Source organism: Rousettus aegyptiacus, unplaced genomic scaffold (assembly GCF_014176215.1).
Source record: "Rousettus aegyptiacus isolate mRouAeg1 unplaced genomic scaffold, mRouAeg1.p scaffold_m13_p_2, whole genome shotgun sequence".
NCBI classification, from domain to species: domain Eukaryota; kingdom Metazoa; phylum Chordata; class Mammalia; order Chiroptera; family Pteropodidae; genus Rousettus; species Rousettus aegyptiacus.
In genome coordinates this window covers 26600620-26619855 of record NW_023416295.1, presented here as the reverse complement: position 1 = coordinate 26619855, position 19236 = coordinate 26600620, and the positions used below count along the sequence as shown (strand labels likewise).

The window sequence follows — 19236 nt, the reverse complement described above, 5'->3', positions numbered from 1 at the left end:
TACCTGTAGGGGCCCTCTGGGACTTTAGTCTAATTATAGGCCTAGAAGCAAAGAGAGATGGTAGGGGAAGGTCTTGAGGAGAACCAAGATGTGTGGCAACTGCCTCAGAGGAGGCTATTAGTGTTTTCTGAAGCAGTGCAGGGTGGAAAGGCCACTATGTCCAGGAATATGTCACTTTTGCTGGGAGAGGAGAGGTCTCTTCTAGTAAAGGTTGAGAGGTCACTTCCACTGGCAAAGAAGATACATCGGAATTTAGGGGCTCACCGTCTCCAGCTTCATTAGGTCTCCCTCCATGTTCCCATTCCAACTTTAAGTATTCCATTTATTCCCAATTAAGGCCCTCACTTTAACAGTAGACACTGGGAGTTCAGCTTGTGTTGTAAGTCAGCCAGTCACAGAAAGAAATTCTGAGTTTGATTTTTAGCAATCTTAATTCTATGGCTACAAGATAAGGGTCCTTCAGGGCACACATAAAAGATTTCAGGTCATATATGCAATGCTTGAGCTGGGAATTTGAATCCTTGAACTCATCCTTTTCTTTTTCAACTTTGTCCAACATTACGAGTACTAGCCAATATCATTATATTCCTTAGTTTGACAGAAATGTTTAAAGGTATCATATACTCAGTTGCCCAGATCTTTGCTTCTTATAAATGGTTGATTAGGAGCACCTAGTGATGATGTTTTGCATATCTCCACTGCCAGATTATGCCACAGACTATCAGTGCTCTTTTTACTACTGGAAATGGAGTCATTAGAGTCTTTAAACCTAATCAGATTAAAGAGTTAACTCCATAAACAAATGAACCAATTTGGATAACTCATCCTTAATAGTCTGTTCCTCTAGAGCCACTCTGAGTATCAAAATATGTATTAGAGTTGACTAGAGAAACATCCAATACATGTTTATCGAATTAATAAATAAGTGGATAAGGAAATAATGATCAATAAATATAAGAAAAACATTCCATTTCACATTTCAACAAACGACAGTATCTAATGAACAGAATTTATTTTTAATGATCATACCTAGTGTTCGGTGAGACTGTGTAGGACAGTAAACACTTTGGGATGTAATTTCCCATCCTATAACTAATTCCCTCAATTCCATTTCAGAAATTTTCCATTTCTTATTTTTAGCACTATTGATTAAATCTCCCCCTCAGGTATCCAACTTTCCTTGATGTATTTTCACTGTTAAAATTTCAAGACTGGTTACTTTTGGCGTGCTTATGATATTTTTGACCATAGACAGACCTTTTGCTGAAGATTTGGAAGTTAACAATAGACGTATGTGGAAGTGGGGACAGCACTACGGTACTGAAGAGCAGAAAATGGAAAACTATTAAATACCTTGATTTTGAAAGTCCCTCACCTTCTTTCTACAAGAGGAGTATCTCACTGGCTGCCTTTCCTCATCGGGCTATTCCTCCCGTCCCTCCTTCAGCCATGAAATTGGTATCCCCTCTTTTCTTTTCCTTATTTCCTCTCTCCTCTCTCTCTAGGGCTATACTCAGAAACTCAAAATTTCTCTCTTTTTTAAGCAAAACACTTCACTGCTTTCTTTACCCTTGAGTCTGATCCATTCTGGCCATGTCTTCACATAACCAAAATGCTCCATCAAATGGATTAAATGTTTTAAATGCCACATGTCCTGACTGTGTTAATAAGATTTCAAACACTTACGTCTCAGGGTCAGTTCTTTCTGGAGGTGGTGCAATATTCATAAACATGGATGGCTCAACAATTTTCTGAAGAGGTTTTAACTGAAGAAAACGGTAAGCATATTTTAATACTGTTTAGTTACATATGCTCCAGGACTACTAAATAGGCCTTAAATGATATGTATAAGGAGGAAAGGAATTAAGAGAGGAAGGACTAATATTTATTCAGTACTTACTATCTACCAAGAATTTTATATTTTTGATATTATTTAATCCTCTCAATAATCCCATAAGGTAGATAACTGCTTATTTTACAGATAATACTGAAAATCAGTAATTTGTTCAAGGTGACCCAATAAGCATGAAAGTCAGAATTTGAATGCAGCTTTGTCTGTCCCCAATGCAGTACTCTTTTTACATTATCATGACAGGTAAGAAGGGGACTATATTACTGAAAAGTTTGTAGCATCAATTCAAATCAAACTTTTATTCCCCACTCTTTTCCATGAAATACCTTTGTGCTTTGTTTATAGTAGAATCCACTTACATTAAACAATACTTGCTCAGTTTTATTTGAGAAGGATATATCTCCCTAAGGATGGGATTCTTACATGTTATACCTACGTTCAGTACAAAACCCATCTCTGAAGTTAGTGCTCATAAACTGTGACTGTCACAAAAAGACTAAACAATTAGGGGCCCCTATAAGACCTAATTCATGATAAAAAATAATAATAATAAAGATAATATGCAGAAGAAAAAGAAAGATTAAAGTAGAGAAGGAAAAAAGCTTATTATGCCTAGTGGTTTTCATCTCTATATTACTTACTTCTGACTTGAAATGCATTAAAAATTTGTTATGCTATACATAAGCAAAATTTTAAAATATATGTTACACAGATTTCTCAATTAACAAAGTGGTAAACTTTTTAATAAGACTGTATCCACTCTCAATTTGTAATTAAAGAAACACTTCATTTAAGACTATAAAAATAGAAAAAAACTAAAAATGAAAGATTATATGAAAAGCATCAGGGTCATTTCCCCCATATAACAACAGCATTAATGAGACTGGATTTATAAATGTCCCAAAGCTGTAGTACAATAATTTTTAAAAGGCGAACCAACCTGATGTGAATATCCATAACCAAAGTTCCCATAGGAGAACGTAAATTCTACCTCCATCCTGCAGATAAACTGAACATTGGGTAAATTTATTTTATTGTTTGATCAGAAAAATATTTTAATGGAGAAATGATAATAAGTGATATTTTTACTTCACAAATCTTTAAGTTAGAAAACCAAAGCATGAATCTCCTGATTTAAAAAACAAACATTTATACAAGAAACTCCTATAGAAGAATCTATAGAGTTCCTGAAATGTTAACAACTTTTATGTTAAAGTTAAGGAATATTATATAACTAAAATATGGAGAATATCAATTTACAATTGTTAATAGGATTATGCTGAGATACATATATATGCACATATATTCATATACATGTATATATTTTTTGAAGTATTTAATCACATTTCTCCCACCTCCACTTCCATTTTCAGAGACTATTTTGATTCAGACAAGTGATTTCACGTCTCTGAAACCTGCTTGCTTGAAGGAGGGTGTCAGAAGTTATAAACACAAATGTCCATCATTCTGTTTTTTATGTCCCTTGTCCCTGTTTCGGCTATTGGCAGCAGAAGCCTCTCTGAATAGATCGATTAGTCAAGACAATAATTTTTAAGTACTTGAAAAGAAATTCAAGTAAGAACTGTAAGCGACTATTTAGAAACTCCTCAGAAGAAAAATAGTATTTCCTCAATCGGTAAGGGAGGATCCTGAGGCTGTACAGTCAACGAAGGGACCCAGAAGCATTTTACTCTCTTACCAATGATTTCTAATTTTCTTGTTTACCATTTAGCAGTAAGAGCAGCATTTTTTAAAAAAAGGTGGAGATGAAGATTTTGTGAGCAAATATTGTATTTATTTAATACATTTCCATTAATTTAAACAGTGACTAGCAGACAACAAAAGAATAAAAACAGTATCGGAGGCTCAAACAATATTAGAGTAAAGTATGAAATGTTAAGTATGTACACTAAACTTTGAGAGTTTCAATAAAGTTCTTACTGTGTTTTTATTCAATATTTGAAATTCTTCAGTAAAGCATCCTTTCTAGAAAAAAGTAATAAATAATAAAGTTCTAAAATATAAATTCATTCATTAGTTCCCTATATATAATCTAAACCATTTCATAAATTTTTAAAAATTGGGTGATGATTTTTAATGCACATATTTTTTAATAGCTAAGACACAAATATGATGTTTGGAAGAAAATTTAAAATTTGTTGTACTAAAAATGGATGTTAATATTTACATTTCTTTTAGACAAAAAATATTCCTGCTAGTTACAGTTCTCCTTTTTGAAAGTCTTAGAGGAACTCCCATACTTATACTCCTTTTGAAGGGTTAAACAAAAATCTACATGATAAGCTGACTCCTGACAGAACTTCAGTGTTTCTCTCATTTCTCAGGGACTGTTGGGATTTTTTAACCAGGTAAAGCTTTGGTACCCTTGGTCACCCTCTCTGGTCATTTCTGCTGTGCTGTCAGTCCTCCTGCCTAATCCAACATCCCATGGTTGCTTTTCTTCCCAGCATCTTCCACTGTGGCTCGTGGAATTCCCACTCCATGATTAACAACTTTACATCTTTAACTGCTCCACTAAACATTCCAAGCTTCCAAGCCTTTGCTTTACCTGAGACCTGGCTTACCACTAAGGATGCTGCTTCCCTTACAGACTCGCGTGAAGGCCGTATACCTCAAGGTCAGGAGGGGAAGTAACATCCTCCACACTCCTTCTATTGCCTTCATGTAGCTATAAAAAGTTTTCCTCTTTTAAGTCCTATGCTATCTGGCATGTCTTTCAGACATTCTGGTCACTAATTCTCATTTAGTGAAGTCTGGCACCTGGTTCACACATCCTTTGCACTCCAAAAACATTAATTATCCACAAGAACCTATTTAAAAGCTGCCCTCTCAGTTCCTAGTAATGAGGGAAATAACAGGTGGTTACAATGGCAGAAATTGCACAGAATTAGCATCTCATAAACAGTAAGTTCTCACTCAGTATAGTTGATAGGGTCTGTGACTTCAAGCGAAATGACGTACAATGGTACCACCAATACCAAAGACCAATTGATATAAACCAAAGCTAAGTTACTATGGCATCTCATCAATGTCATATCAAAATGAGATTATGCAAGGACCCACTGTAAGTCCTTCACATAAAATCACAAGATTTCTCAGAAAACATAACTTAAATCGATTTCCTTAATGACCCTGTCAACCTGCTCTTTATAGCTTCTAGCTCTTGATAGCTCCCTTTCCCAAACTAGGGAGTGGCAAAACCTCTCACTATGCCAAGACTGCCTTTTGCTTCTTCTTTTCTTTTATAAACTGATCAAAGATCTCAACCTATTGATTCATTTCCCTTCTATAAAAGCAAACTTTTATTTATTTTGTAAATAAATGCCTCTGGAGGTCCCACTCAGATCTGCCCAACTGAGTCTTCGCCGGAGCCAATTAATATATTCATCCAGAATGTGTATCTCATCCCAATCCACTGAGTTTTAGGGCTTTCCTTCGCTCAGCTCCTCTGGTGAGTTTCAATGTTTGGCAACGACCTTTTTAGCTTCCTGTCCTGACTCTGGATCTCCTCAGCCCAAAGTAAGTTACATGGCTAAGCTTAGTTGGGGAAATTATATAATGGGAAATTACAGATTACTCAAAGGTATGGATACAGAAAGGTATGGTTCTGTAGGGGGAATTACTATAACAATCTTCTACACCTTTGAATTCTCTATTTCCTTTCGCAAATAATTACGGTGGCTACCAATCTAACTGTTGAATTTATCATCTAGTCCTAGGCTCATCTAGTAAGGATCATATCACCAAACCAATAAATGCAAATACTACTACAATTCATCTCAAAATTAATAATCACATTCCTTTTTATAATCAATACAGGAATATTATAAACTCCAATACACTTACGTGCCTTAATTGACTCTAAGCCTTAACAATTAGCTGATGTTTCTGGTTTCTCCCACAACCTCAAAGGAACCAAAGATGTACCAGGGATTAATGATTCAAGCTACCAACCAGTTATTTTTTTAAAAAAAGCTATGTAAAACCTATTAAATGATTTGTTTCATTTAAGTCGAGGTCTTTGTCCTCCATAAGCAGAACAATTGCATTCAGAAAGCAATTGGTACTAATTGGTAATCGTAAACAATACATTTGTGTCCTCTCCATGTATATTGGCAGTATAATTGTGCAATGAAATGGCCCTCCCATGCTTCCAGGCATGAGCTACAGTTTGGATCTGATCATTATGTCTTTACACCTCATCCAAGCACCAGATTTTACCAGTCTGCATGAAGATTCCTACCCTGGTTAGTAGTTCTAGAACTAAAACAAATGGTCTATAATCTATCCCTGCAAGTGACCTAAATAGCAAATGATATAGCTCAAGCTTTAGCGAACATACAGATCTGCATAAATTTGTCAACTGGAATCATTCTAGTTAATAAAACTGTCCTTGACCTTTTACCATATAGTTGTGGTGCATCTGTGCAGTAGCCTATGTATTTTACTGTACATAATAAACATTTCAGGAAAAGTGGAATAATCAGCAAATTAAAAGGCCTTCATGAAAATACGTTAAACATTGTTAGCTACTAGGAAATTGCAAATTAACACCCATGATGTCACCATACACCTATCAGAATGGCTAAAGTAAAGAATAGTGACAATACAGATGAGGATGTTGAGAAACTGGATCATTCATATATTTTTGGTGGGAACGTACAATGGCACAGCCACTCTGGACGTTTAGCAGTTTCTTTAAAAACCTGACATGCAACAACCTTACAACCCAGAAATAATCTCAGAAATGACTATTTATATTCTTACGAAAACCTGTACATAAATGTTTATAGCAACTTCTTTCATAACAACCAAAAACTGAAAATGACTCAGTGTCCTCCAGTGGGCAAACGGTTAAGCGAACTGTGATACATTCACAACCATGGAGTACTACTCGACGACAAAAAGGGAATAAAACCATCAATCCATGCAACAACCTGGGTGATTCTCCAGAGAATTATGCTGATGAACAAACTCTATCCTAAAAGATTATATACTCTATGATTCCATTGATATAACATCTTTGAAATAAGAAAATTGCAGCAATGAAAAACAGATTAGTGGTTGCCCAGGGCTAAGGAGGGACAGGAGCGGAAGGGAAGTGGGTACACCTATCAATGGGAAGCAGGAGGGATCCTTGCAGAGACGGAGGCATTCTGAACCTTGGTTGTGATACTGTATTATAGTTTCGAGTTACAAAAATGTAATTCCGTCATTCCTTCTGTATTTATTACATCATTCTTCTATTTAAGAATAAAAAAAACTTCCCTTTTTCTTCCCATGCTCTCTTTTATTTTTTTCTTTTTTGAAAATTGCCAAGGGTTCATAGATTTTTCTTTATTCAGAATTGTAATGATCTTTTTGATGTTCAAATCATCCTGAAACTGGCCAGTAAGAGCCCCTGCAATTTGGCATCTGTACCTTTTGACAAAACTCCAACAGTGTTTGAGGGCTTAACGTCCTAACAAATATTCCCCCCAAATCCTTTAGATTGTTTATACTTGTTCACTAATCAGCAGGTTTTCTTTTTCCAAGTTCAGGGCAATCACGGCTACTGGAAAGGGATTAGGAGGGTGGAGGGACCTCCTAAGAAGGAGAAAGAGAGAGAGAAGGAACCACGAAATCTGTGTAAAGACTCTGCCCAAAACTTTGCTGACCCCTAAACAACACATGTACTGGGCAGAGAGCAAACAGCCCAGCTAAGGATAAAAGAACTGAAATTTATGCTGCCAACTAAGTCACAAAGTTTGTGGTATGAGTCTCATTTTAAAACATTTCAGAAAACATAATAAAACATGCTTAATCTTTTAGGTTCTGTCACTACCCTTCCAGAAAATAGATTTTCAAAAACATTACATTGTTTAAACCAAATCTTTATATATGTATGTATGTATGTGTGTGTGTGTATGTATAGATAGATAGATAGATAGATAGATAGATAGATAGATAGATAGATAGATAGCCAGAGGGAGAAATTGTTTCCTAAGCATATGAGCTGGAAGACAGATAATAAAAGGAGTCCATTAGGTATGGATAAATCATAACAATGTGCACCAATTGGACAATGTGATACCAAAGTGAAAAAATGATTTTGATACATACCTGAATTACTTCATAAAGGTGTACCTGAACACTTCCTAACAAGAGAGGATATTTCTCTTTATTGACATTTTGCATTAGTTCCAAGTGAATATTATTCCGCTCATCATCTTGACGTCTGGGAACCTTGATACAAAATACATACGAAAAAAGCATTAAATGTTCAGTCTGAGTTCCAGATACAATATATTATGCACATACTTAATAATTAGTTTTTGTATGTTATTAGCCTTATGACTTTTCGATCTCGGAGTTGCAAATACCCTAATGTCAATAAAAACCAGGGCTTTGTTTATGTCTAACCTCAATAACAGTCTTTCTGAAATACCCATTGCCTACATTCTTTTTAAAATTTTACACAAAGTTTAGCCTTAATTCTCCACTGAAACTACATTTTCAAAGGTAATCCAATATCCAAAACCAAATCATCGAGGTAATCCAAACGTCCAATATCAAAAGACATCCAACATCCTTTTCCGTCTTTTTTCTTTAACCTTTGATAAAATGTATACCATTGTCTCAACTTGGAACTCTCTCTCAACTTTGAACTCTGTAACACAAGACTATTAAGTTGCTATTAAAATTCATACATTTCCACTAGAAGAAAATCTCATGCCTCCCGACCCCAAAATTCTAAGTGTCTTTAAAATAAAGTTTTTAATTGAGATATAATTGACATATAAATTATGTTACTTTCAGGTGTACAACATAATGACTTGGTATTTGTATATATTGCAAAATGATCATCACAATAAATCGTTAACATCCATCACCACACAGTTACAATATATTCTTGTGATAACTCCTGTAGCAACTTTCAAATATACAGCACAGTATTGTTAACTATAATCACTGTGTTTTACATTACATTCCCAGGACTTATTTATCTTATAACTGAAGTTTGTACCTTTTGACTGCCTTCATCCATCCCCAGAAGATTATATGTGGCAATTGCTAATCTGTTCTCTGCAACATGAGTTTGGTTTGGGACTTTATTTTAGTTCCACATTTAAGTGATATCATACAGTAATTGTCTTTGTCTTATTTCACTTAGCATAAAGCCCTCAAGGTCCATCCCTGTTGTTTCGAATGGTAGGATGTCCTTTTTTTATGACTGAATAGTATTTCATCATGTGTATATGTGAGTGTATTTATATACATATGTCACATTTTAAAAATCCATTCATTCGTGCACGGACAGTTAGGTTAGTTTTATTTGCTGGCTATTGTAAATAATGCTGCATGAACATGGGGACTGGAAGCAGGCACTTTTTTGAGATAGTACTTTTGGTTTTTGTTTTGTTTTGGTTTGGTTTTTTGGGGGATAAATATCCAGAAGTAGAATTACTGGATCATTTTTTGAGGAACCTCCATACTGTTTCCCATAGTGGCGGCACCAATATACATTCCTACCAATAATGCACACGGGTTCCTTTTTCTCCACATTCTGGCCAATGCTTGTTACTTTTTGTCTTTTAGATAGTAGCCATTTTAACAGGTGTGAAGTGATACCATGCTATGGTTTTGATTTACATTTCCCAGATGATTACTGATGTTGAACACATTTTCATGTACCCGTTGGTAATTTGGATGTCTTCTTTGGAACAATGTCTATTCAGATGCTTTGCTCATTTTTAAATTGGATTTTTTTTTATTGACTTGTGTGAGTTTTCTTATATATTTGAATAGTAACCTCTTATCAGATATATGACTTGCAAATTTTTTTTCCCATTCTTCAGGTTGTGTTTTCATTTGTTGATGGTTTCCTTTAATTTGCAGAAACTTTTTAGTTTGATGTAGTCCCACTTGTTTCTTTTTGCTTTTGTTGCTTTTGCTTTTGGTTACAAATCCAAAAAGTCTTTGCTAAGACCAATGTCAAGGAGTCACCCCTATGTTTTCTTCTAGGGGTTTTATGGTTTAAAGTCTAATGATCAAGTATAATACATTTTGAGGTTATTTTTGTATATGGTATAAGATAATGGTGCAGTTTCATTCTTTTGCATGTGACTGTCCATTTTTCTCAACATCATTTATTTAAGAGATTGTCCTTTCTCCATGAATATTCTTGTCATATGTTAATGGACCATATATACGTGGGTTTATTTCTGGGCTATTTTCTGTTCAGTTCCATTATTCGTCCATTTTTCTGCCAATACCATACTACACTGATTACTATAGCTTTGTAATATAGTTTGAAATCAGGAAGAGTGATGCCTCCAACTCATTTTTCTTTTTCGAGATTGCTCTGGCTATTTAGGGTCTTTTGTGGTTTCTTAAAAGTTTTAGAATTGTTTTTCTATTTCTGGGAAGAATGGCATTAGAATTTTGATAGTGATTGCATTAAAACTGTAGATTTTTTGGCTAGTGTGGACATTTAAACAATATTAATTCTTCCAATCCACAAGCATGGACTATCTTTCCATTTATTTGTTTGTCCTTCAAAATCTTTCATCAGTGTCTTATAGTTTTCATTATATAGGTCTTTTACCTCCTTCATTCAATTTGTTCCTAGGCATTTAAATTTTTTGATGCAATTATAAATGGGACTGTTTTACTGTACCATGCACAACAGCATAATTTATACCTCATCCTTTGTGCTATTCTTGTCATATATTTTACTTCTACATATGCTATAAATTCTACCATTCATCATCGTTATTTTGTTTTAAAGTCAGTAATATTTCAGAGAACATTTTTAAAATAGGTTTTTCTATTTTAATAGTATTTTATTTTTACCCACATATTTATCATTACCTGTCCTCTTCATTCCTCCTCCCTGTGCATCTGAGCTTGAGCTTCTATCTGGGAGTAGCAAACTTTTACTGTATAATGGGTATTATAAAGGATATGTAGTATAGACTCTGGGTTTTTATATCTTCCTCTAAAAATATTGAGTTCTTTCCTGAAAGGTAATTAATTACTGGCAGACCATATTCATCTTATGACAGCTTGGTATAAGAATGGGTCTATTTCAGTTTTTGTTCTTGGTCCTAGAGTTTAACCCTTACTCTTAGGCAATGGTAGTTACTCCTAAGACTTGGCCTTTCTGGGATCTCAAATGAATACTGAGAATGTTCAACCAAGTCTCTTCCTTTTAGCTGTGTCAGACTCCAGTGACTCTGTAATTGTGACTTCTGAAATCTCTACTCAGCTCTCAGCTCTCCAGTACCTGTCTTCTGCAATTTCTCCTAGAAACTCCCTTTGCACACGCACAACTTAGGATTCAGCCAAGAACCTAAGTGAAATAGCTACACAGATTTCTGGGGCTCCCTGTCTGCTGCTCCTTCCTCTTGAGTATGCTGCTTTATAAATTCTAGGCACCTTAGCAGCCCAACTCTCATCCATCTCCTCTGCTCAGTCTCTGCCTCCTTCCCCGAGCAAGACTGTAATTTTGCTTCGGTTCCACTTCCCCATGCCAGATTCACTGCCAGACAGAAAGCTGTTGTATATGTGGAGCTCACCTCTAGTGCTTCTCTGCTCTGAAGGATTGCAGCCCTCTAATTTCCATTGTCAAATATGAGAAAATAGTATTACAGCTATTTAGAGCAAAATAGTAAATCCAATTTCAGCAATTTCAGCATGGTCAGATCAGAAATCCACTACTAGTCATTCTTCAATATGAGTTTTTACATCACTCACCCAACAGCATCCAGAACAATTAAACTAGTTTAAATCCACTTACTCTTCCTTTATGTTTTTTGGTTTGCATGTTTTATTTTAAACCGAGATCTATTTTGTAAGTTTTAGCAAATTAAAGTCCTAAAGTATATACAGTATAATTTCATTTTATCCTAGTTATACTGTACTTAGTTAAAAGTCAAAGTTATAAAATGATTTTTAAAAAAGGAAACAACTCATTTTTTCTCTCACCTATATTAACCTTTTTTTCTCTTGTATTTTATGATGTTTTAACATCTTAAGAAGCTTGAAGTGTCTATGAGTCTGTTTCTGTTTTGGAAGGGGGCGTTCGGCGGCCAGGCAAAAAGGTGAAGGGATTAAGAAGTACAAATTGGTGGTTACAAAACAGTCACAGGGATGTGAAGCACAGCATAAAGAATATAGTCAAGAATATTATAATAACTGTGTATAGTGCCAGGTTGGTACTAGACTAATTGGCGGGAATCACTCTGTAAGTTACATAAATGTCTAACCACTATGCCGTACACCTGAAACTAATATAATATTAATGTCAACTGTAATTGAAAAATAAAAATAAAAAATAAAATAAAATAAAATAAAATAAAATAAATAATAAGCTTGCTGGCCAGAGAGACTTTCCCTTCCTGGGCAAGCCAATTCCTAGAGACGGCAAAAGGCTTGGCTGTATGGAAACAATTTTTCAAATGCAAACTAACCAGTCCCAAATTTATAGCCCTAATCACCTCATCTAATTTCCTGTATCATCCCAGGGCCTGGTACCAGGCAACCAGAGACTACTCCTAGAGCCCAAAGCCTTCTGGAATTATTCAGATTAGCCAACCCTAAACTGTTGACTCTGCCCTGCATTGCTTTTCTCAAGGAAAGCCTAATGAAGGCTTTGGTCTAGGCTCCCCCCTTGCTTCTGTCTTCTGCCTCCTGAACACCCTGGAACTTTCCCTGTAGCCCTGTGGTGTGCTGCAATGTGTCCAATTTTCTCGGGAAATATGAGTAATAAATTCTTCTTTCAATGGCATTAGCTTCTCCATATCATCATTCAGTCATGTCATACCTCTATTAATTAAATCTTGGGTATCATTTAGAATACTACCCTACCTACCTCCTAATCCCTACTCCTTAAAAGTCGACTTTCAACTCTTTTTAAGGAATTTCTTTGTTTTTTGCCATGAAATGTTTCTAAGTAACATGCTTATTATTAATTGATTTTCAAACTTTAGATATGATCTACTGACTGCTTCCTGTAGAAGAAAAATATTAGCTCTCAACACTCCCCTCCCCCCCTCACAATTTTCACAGTTGTCTTCTCTTTATTCCTCAATACATATTTTACTTTTTTGGTAGAGCAATACTTAGTGTTTACATTATTATGTACATGTAACTATATTTCAGAGTTTGACAATGTAGTTATTATGACTATATTTCCTTTCTTGTATCATTTTTAATATCCTCGGTGTTAATATGTGTCATGTTTTTTTTTGTTTCTTTATGCAATTTTCTATGTAATTATTAATAAGTCATTCCCAAACTTTTGAGTTCCATTAAAACTCTCTACTTAATATGCTTAAACTAATAGTTCCTATTAAATAAATATAGGAAAAAGGTTTTGATTATGCTAATAAAGATAAGCACACTATTAATTTATATTATTTTACAATATTAATTTCAAGTTTTATTTAAATAGACATATATCCACAAAATTCTTGAAAACTTGGCAATGAAGCTTAGGAAAACTACTTGCAAAGTTGAAGAAATAATACGGATTACCTTTACCAAAACTATGCCTTGTCTTTTTTTAAAAAAAACCTATGCTTAAAGAACTATCTTAATACTTAACACTTAAACAAAATGAAGTTTGTAAAAAAAAAAAAATAGAGCATAGTGTTGCTCCTTGTAAAGAAAACTCTTAAATACATTTCAGATTCTAAGAAGTTTAACTATAAACAGAAGCAAACTCTTAAGTTCTGGTGTAAGAGGCAATTTAATGAATTATAGCCTGGAGTCGGACTGATTACATTCCCAGCTCCATCATTTACAAATTCTATGAACTTATGAAAATTCTTTAAACCTTACAGTACCTGTTTCCTCATCTGCAAAAGAAGGATGCTAATAAGTGTATATATATTTGTGGGGAGGGGTGTTATAAAGACTAAATGAGTTAATCCATGCAAAAATAATTGGAGAGATTAATTGGAGAGAAAAATAATTGCAGAGAAGAAAGGAGGGAAAGAAAGAGATGAGAAAAAAGAAAGGATGTGCTAAGGACTGAACATTTGTGCCCCCTCGAAATGTTTTTGTTGAAGCCTAAATTCCCAATACGATGGTATTTGTGGGTGGGTATTTGGAAGGTAATTAGGTCATAAGGGTAGAGACCTCATGAAATGGATTAACACCATTATAAGAAGAGACACAAGAAAAATTATCTCTCTACTCTTTGCTATATCACTATACAATGAGAAGACAGCCTAGCAAACCAAGAAGCTGGCTCTCACTGGACAACATATCTGCCAGCACCTTGATCTTGAACTTTCCATCCTCCAGAGAGGTGAGAAACACGTGTTTGTTGTTTAAGCCACCCAGCCTATGGTAGTTTGTTATAGAAGCCCAAGCTGACTAAGACAGAGTGGCAGAGGGTTGGTGGGAGGGGAAGAGATCAAGACAGAGAAAAATACATGTGTGAAAAACACTCAGAACCATAGACAGTAAGATCCTAGGAAAGAATACCACCAAGTTTATGCATTTTACAGTAAGCTGTTTATTTAAAAAATACCAATATAGCCTATAATATAGAAATGGAATTCTGTAAAGTATCAAATAAATAGATATACCTTTTGTTTCTTTCCTATCCACCCAAAAAAGATATAATTAATGTAGGATATTTGAAACTATAAAAATGCACTTATATCTAGAAGATAACTTTAACATACCTGTACAGAAAAATACTTCACTTCATCAAACTTAATTATAGCGTTCTTTTCATTATAGCTATATGGTTTGTTTTGTAATATCAAGCCACGAATTTTTGTACATTTCACAATATTGTTTATAGAGATGCGAATGAACAAATTATTGTAATGCTGCAAACTGACTGAAAATACATAGATATTTAGGAAGCAAATTTTGTTGTAATTGAATAATAACACATTATAAAATTAGTCCATTAAGCGATTCAGGCCAAAACCTAATAATCAATCAAATAAATAAAGAAGATAATTGTAGAGCATATTAAAAAATAAAAAGTCCTATAAAATAGTATTTTTGCTCATTAATAGTAGGCACAATATAAGCTGGAAAAGGTTGATTCTTCCTTAGATCATTTCTCATATTTTTATCTTCACGTTATAATTTCTTTGCAAATTTTTCTTTATTTTTAAGGCGACTAAACATTTACAATATATAGCTGAAATTTTTAAAGCATAATTATATAGAAATTCAAAAATTCAAAAAATGTGTCATTTGAGAGTAATTTATTTTTAATTTTAAGACAATATTTAAAGCTGCATTCTATTCTAATTCATCACTTCACTATATACTTCACTTATACAACGTTGGTCTGTATTTTTATTTTTCATAGCAATTGCTGCAGTAAAACAATTTTGCTTTTATGATGTAACTAATCATCTGTAAAAATCTCTTTATATAAAATTCTCTTCAATAATTCACTTATATAAAAAAGAAATACCATGTCTTCATAATGAGACCAGGTTTATGCCATGATGTATCTATTACTAGGCATTCAGCATATTTAAAGGCACCACAATAAATAAATCCTTTAAACAATGCTTAAGAGAAGCATAGTTATTACTTAGAAATAAATTAGTATTACTTAGAAATAAATTAGTAACATATATTTCAAGCAGACACATATTTTTCCTTTAAGTCATATGGTGATTAAGGTAGGTTACAGATGGCTGAAAGTCTTTTATCACTCTCCACAACAAAAAGTAGAATTGATTTTCCTTTGCCCTTGAATCTGGCCTGGCCCTTTGACTACTTTAACATGCAATAGACACGACCACAGCTCATGTAAGAAAAGCACTAGTCAGGGTGCAAAATTTAAGGGGATGCCAAAAACTTCAGTAACAAAGATAAATCGTATTTTAATGTAATATATTTTTAATTCAAAATTAATACAGGAAAAAATGATGAAATACAAGAACTTAGGACTATACAGAAAGGTCCAACCATTTTAGCATCCCAGCTGAGTGCTGTCTTTCAGGCATCCTCCCTAAGCATCACACACACAAATGAGCCATTTTAGATATTCCAGCCATTTAAATATTCCAGCCAGATGACTGCAGCCTCAGCTGTGATGACATGAATAAGTACCACCTAGTGAATGCACAGATAGTGGCTGATAATAAAATAGTTTTGTTTTTTTTTAATAATTGACCTAGACTTTATTTTTTTTGTTTTTATTTTATTTTATTTTTTTAAATAGTTACTGTTTTAAGCCATTAAGTCTTAGAGCATATTATAATGCAGTAAAACAGTAACATATGATTATGGTATGGTTCCCAAGTCAAAAGAAAGGATACTCCTAGGCGTAAAATGTCTGCAATTCTTTATACGAACAGCCAGGCATCCGACCTATAATAATCAAAATAAAAACAGAGCAAATGAATTTTCAAAAAGCTCCACTTTTTCTCTTTAGAAATATTGTTTCTCATTAGAAATATCTAGTTGTTGGAAAATGCCAGAAAGCAGAAATGCAGGAAAAAAATAGCATTTATTTAAAATAAACCTAAAATAAATGAGAATACAAAGGAAAACAATGGTTCACTACCAACTTAACTCCAACCATCACTCTTGGAATCATTTTTATTTTATATTGAGAACTGGTAAAATGTAGCATGTTGCATATAATGAGCTTTGCTTCAGATAAGCTTTTTTACCCAGTAGCCTAAAACCACTTTATTCATTCGACAATCATTCATTGACTATAATATGCCCTGTTCTTATTCAAAGTGTTTCTAAATATTAAAGAAAATTATACCTTGTGTTTAACCATAAAATTAAATACAAAATGAATACAGGAACACTTGAATGCTAATTTGCAGTATTCACCAAATATATTTAGCCATGTTTGGTTCTAAAAAATGAGTAAAAACAACACCAATATTATATTAAACATTGTGAAACAAATTAAATGACCCAATAGTATTTTTAAATGTAATGTAAGTAATTTTAAAGATTTGGTTTTAGAACAATACAGAAAAAGATGTTAACATTCAATATTTAATTAAAAGACTATACTATATCTGAATGATGAAATCCTAAAGAAGAAAGTATTGTGGTCAATTCTTAAGGAAACATAGTTATAAAATGTTACATTAAAGGAAAGGTTCTAAGTTTTCAAATTCAAAGTGGGGGGATACATGTTACATAATTTAGTCAGGATTTTAAATGGTATTGCCATAGGTGATTCTGTGAATCATTTTTTATTTCTTAAAATTGGGTTGTACAAATGAGGGTTAAACAGGAAGTACAGCTACAATTTTGTATTGTATAATTCTATATAGTAACGTTGTCATAAATCATTGACTGTCTGACAAGTATCTCAACATGAATCCTTGAGCAACTACCCTAACTTTATGTCTCAATACCTCCTTATACTTTTACATGATAGACCCATATACTATAGAAAAGAGAATAAATTTCTATTCAAGTATAGGAAAAGATTTAACACTCATAATAATGACCATCAACAGGCTGCAGATAAAAAATGTTGCCACAGATTCTGAGACTGAACATCCTCACTCCTCACTCTCAAACACACATTTAAAACAGAAAAGCAACCAGAAACCTGTTCACAGCTTTTTCACATCTTTTCTGAAAATGAGATGTGACTACCAGAAACAGGAGTAGTGAACTGTGTTGTAGTTATCATTGTTGACACATGTACAAACCTTGCCAAATATCTCAGAAAAAGTCACAGAACTTTCAGAGGGAAAGTGATGTGACTAAATCATGCACTGAGAGGAGCTATCAATCACGTGCCAAACATCTCTCCATCAAAAACTTCCAGCTGACTGTTAAGAGAAGCTTTTTCATGTCTAGCAACATGTAATTCAAATAAGGAAAATGCAAACTATGAAGTTAGGAAGTGTGAGTGAAATAAAAATTTTCTTCAAAATGTCAGTTCTAAAGAGATGTAAATGTCAGCCAAAGTGATTTCAAAGAATCTTTTCTAAGTTTAGAATTGAACAGTGAGGGCTTTTACTCCAACTTTGTGATAGAGGAAAAAAGTGTTAAACTTATTTTATACCCATTGACTATTCCAATAGTGTTCTGAAAATAAAGATAACTGGAAAAGAATACCATAGTATTTGGCAGTTCTAAATGTGCATACACCCTTATGTCCTATATTCTACAGCACCCAAAAGAGAAAATAGATTTTTCTGGTTCTCAGCCTAGATATCAGGTATGTTTGTGTGTATGTGTATGATTGATGAGTATATTTGCTTTTGTTTTGGAGTTTATTATTTTTTGGATGAGGGAGAGGTGTGGCGTTAATTTTCAAAATGTAGCTCGAAGGTTCCTAAATCTGATAATAAATACAAATCTAAGGGCCTCAGTAAAAATAATGATTTCTTGACCCCATTCTCAGATTCTAAGTTAGGAGATTGTAGGTGGCGCCCAAGAATCAATGAGTTTATAAAGTATTCTAGGTGATTCTGATGTAACTTGATGTTGGGAATCCCTAGTGCAGAAAACATTTTCTTTTTCTGTGAATCAGGATATTTTCTACAATATCACTGATCATTAGAATGCTTTTCTGACTTATAAAAGGAAAAAATTCATGATTATTAGAGAGTACCATTTTCTTTATATACTTTTTGTTTACCAAATAATAAACATTAACTAGTCTTGTATGAGATAAGAAATCACTTGTATAGGTTTACTGAAGATTAGTCATACATACCACATCCCCAAATGGCACCAAATTTGGTGCCTTAGGTGTTACTTCTAGTTCTTTACTTTCAGACCCTCTAAGAGTTCTTCTCAGCATCTACAATGTAAATGAATTAATTTAAGACTGTAGATGGTAAAGAACATAACTATATAAAATATTTCTTCAATTTTATGAGTATCTAGCAAATAGCAGGTACTATTCTAGGAAGTGGGATATTAATATGACTAGAAAACTCATCCCTACCCTTGATATGTTTATCAGTAAGTTAGCAGAAAAACAAAATGTACATAATTAAACATGAAATCATTTAAGAAATCATCAAAGAAAAAAGGGCATAGTAGCGTGAACAATGAGTTCTTGCAAACTAAAAATGACCATCATTGCCATGCTCCAGTCTTAATCTGATGGTGACTAGGTACTGTTGTAACTCACAGATGGCAGTGATCCTACTTGTAAGTTATCCCAATAATCCTTCTTTGTTAATAAGGGCTCTGGTCACTACACAGGATGGTTAGCCTTTAAAAATTACAAGAAATTTTAATATAGATTTTAAAAGCAAAATAAAGAGAAAGTGAGGGGGAAGGATTGGAAGAGAGAAGTGAGGGGAATAGGGGAAAACTGCTTATTAAAAAAAAAATCCAACTTGAAAAGGAGAAGTAATGTATCCCTAACCTTGGTCAATCTTGAATTAACA

General features: G+C 33.7%; 1 protein-coding gene across 2 annotated transcripts in view; it reads right to left on the bottom strand.

Annotated features, from left to right (window-relative positions):
* C2CD6 (C2 calcium dependent domain containing 6) overlaps window positions 1–18638 on the bottom strand; it is a 66639-nt gene extending 48001 nt beyond the window's left edge. Inside the window, exons 1-7 of one of the 2 annotated variants that reach the window (XM_036237272.1) lie at window positions 18552–18638; window positions 16165–16216; window positions 14554–14714; window positions 7976–8098; window positions 3794–3838; window positions 2793–2861; window positions 1687–1766 (exon numbers count right to left, since the gene is read on the bottom strand). In XM_036237272.1, coding sequence (XP_036093165.1) covers window positions 1687–1766; window positions 2793–2861; window positions 3794–3838; window positions 7976–8098; window positions 14554–14714; window positions 16165–16216; window positions 18552–18638 — 617 coding nt within the window. Of the gene's footprint in view, window positions 1–1686; window positions 1767–2792; window positions 2862–3793; window positions 3839–7975; window positions 8099–14553; window positions 14715–16164; window positions 16217–18551 lie in introns of those variants that run through there. The other variant, XM_036237271.1, reaches the window with a different exon arrangement.
* Window positions 18639–19236: the final 598 nt, after the last annotated feature.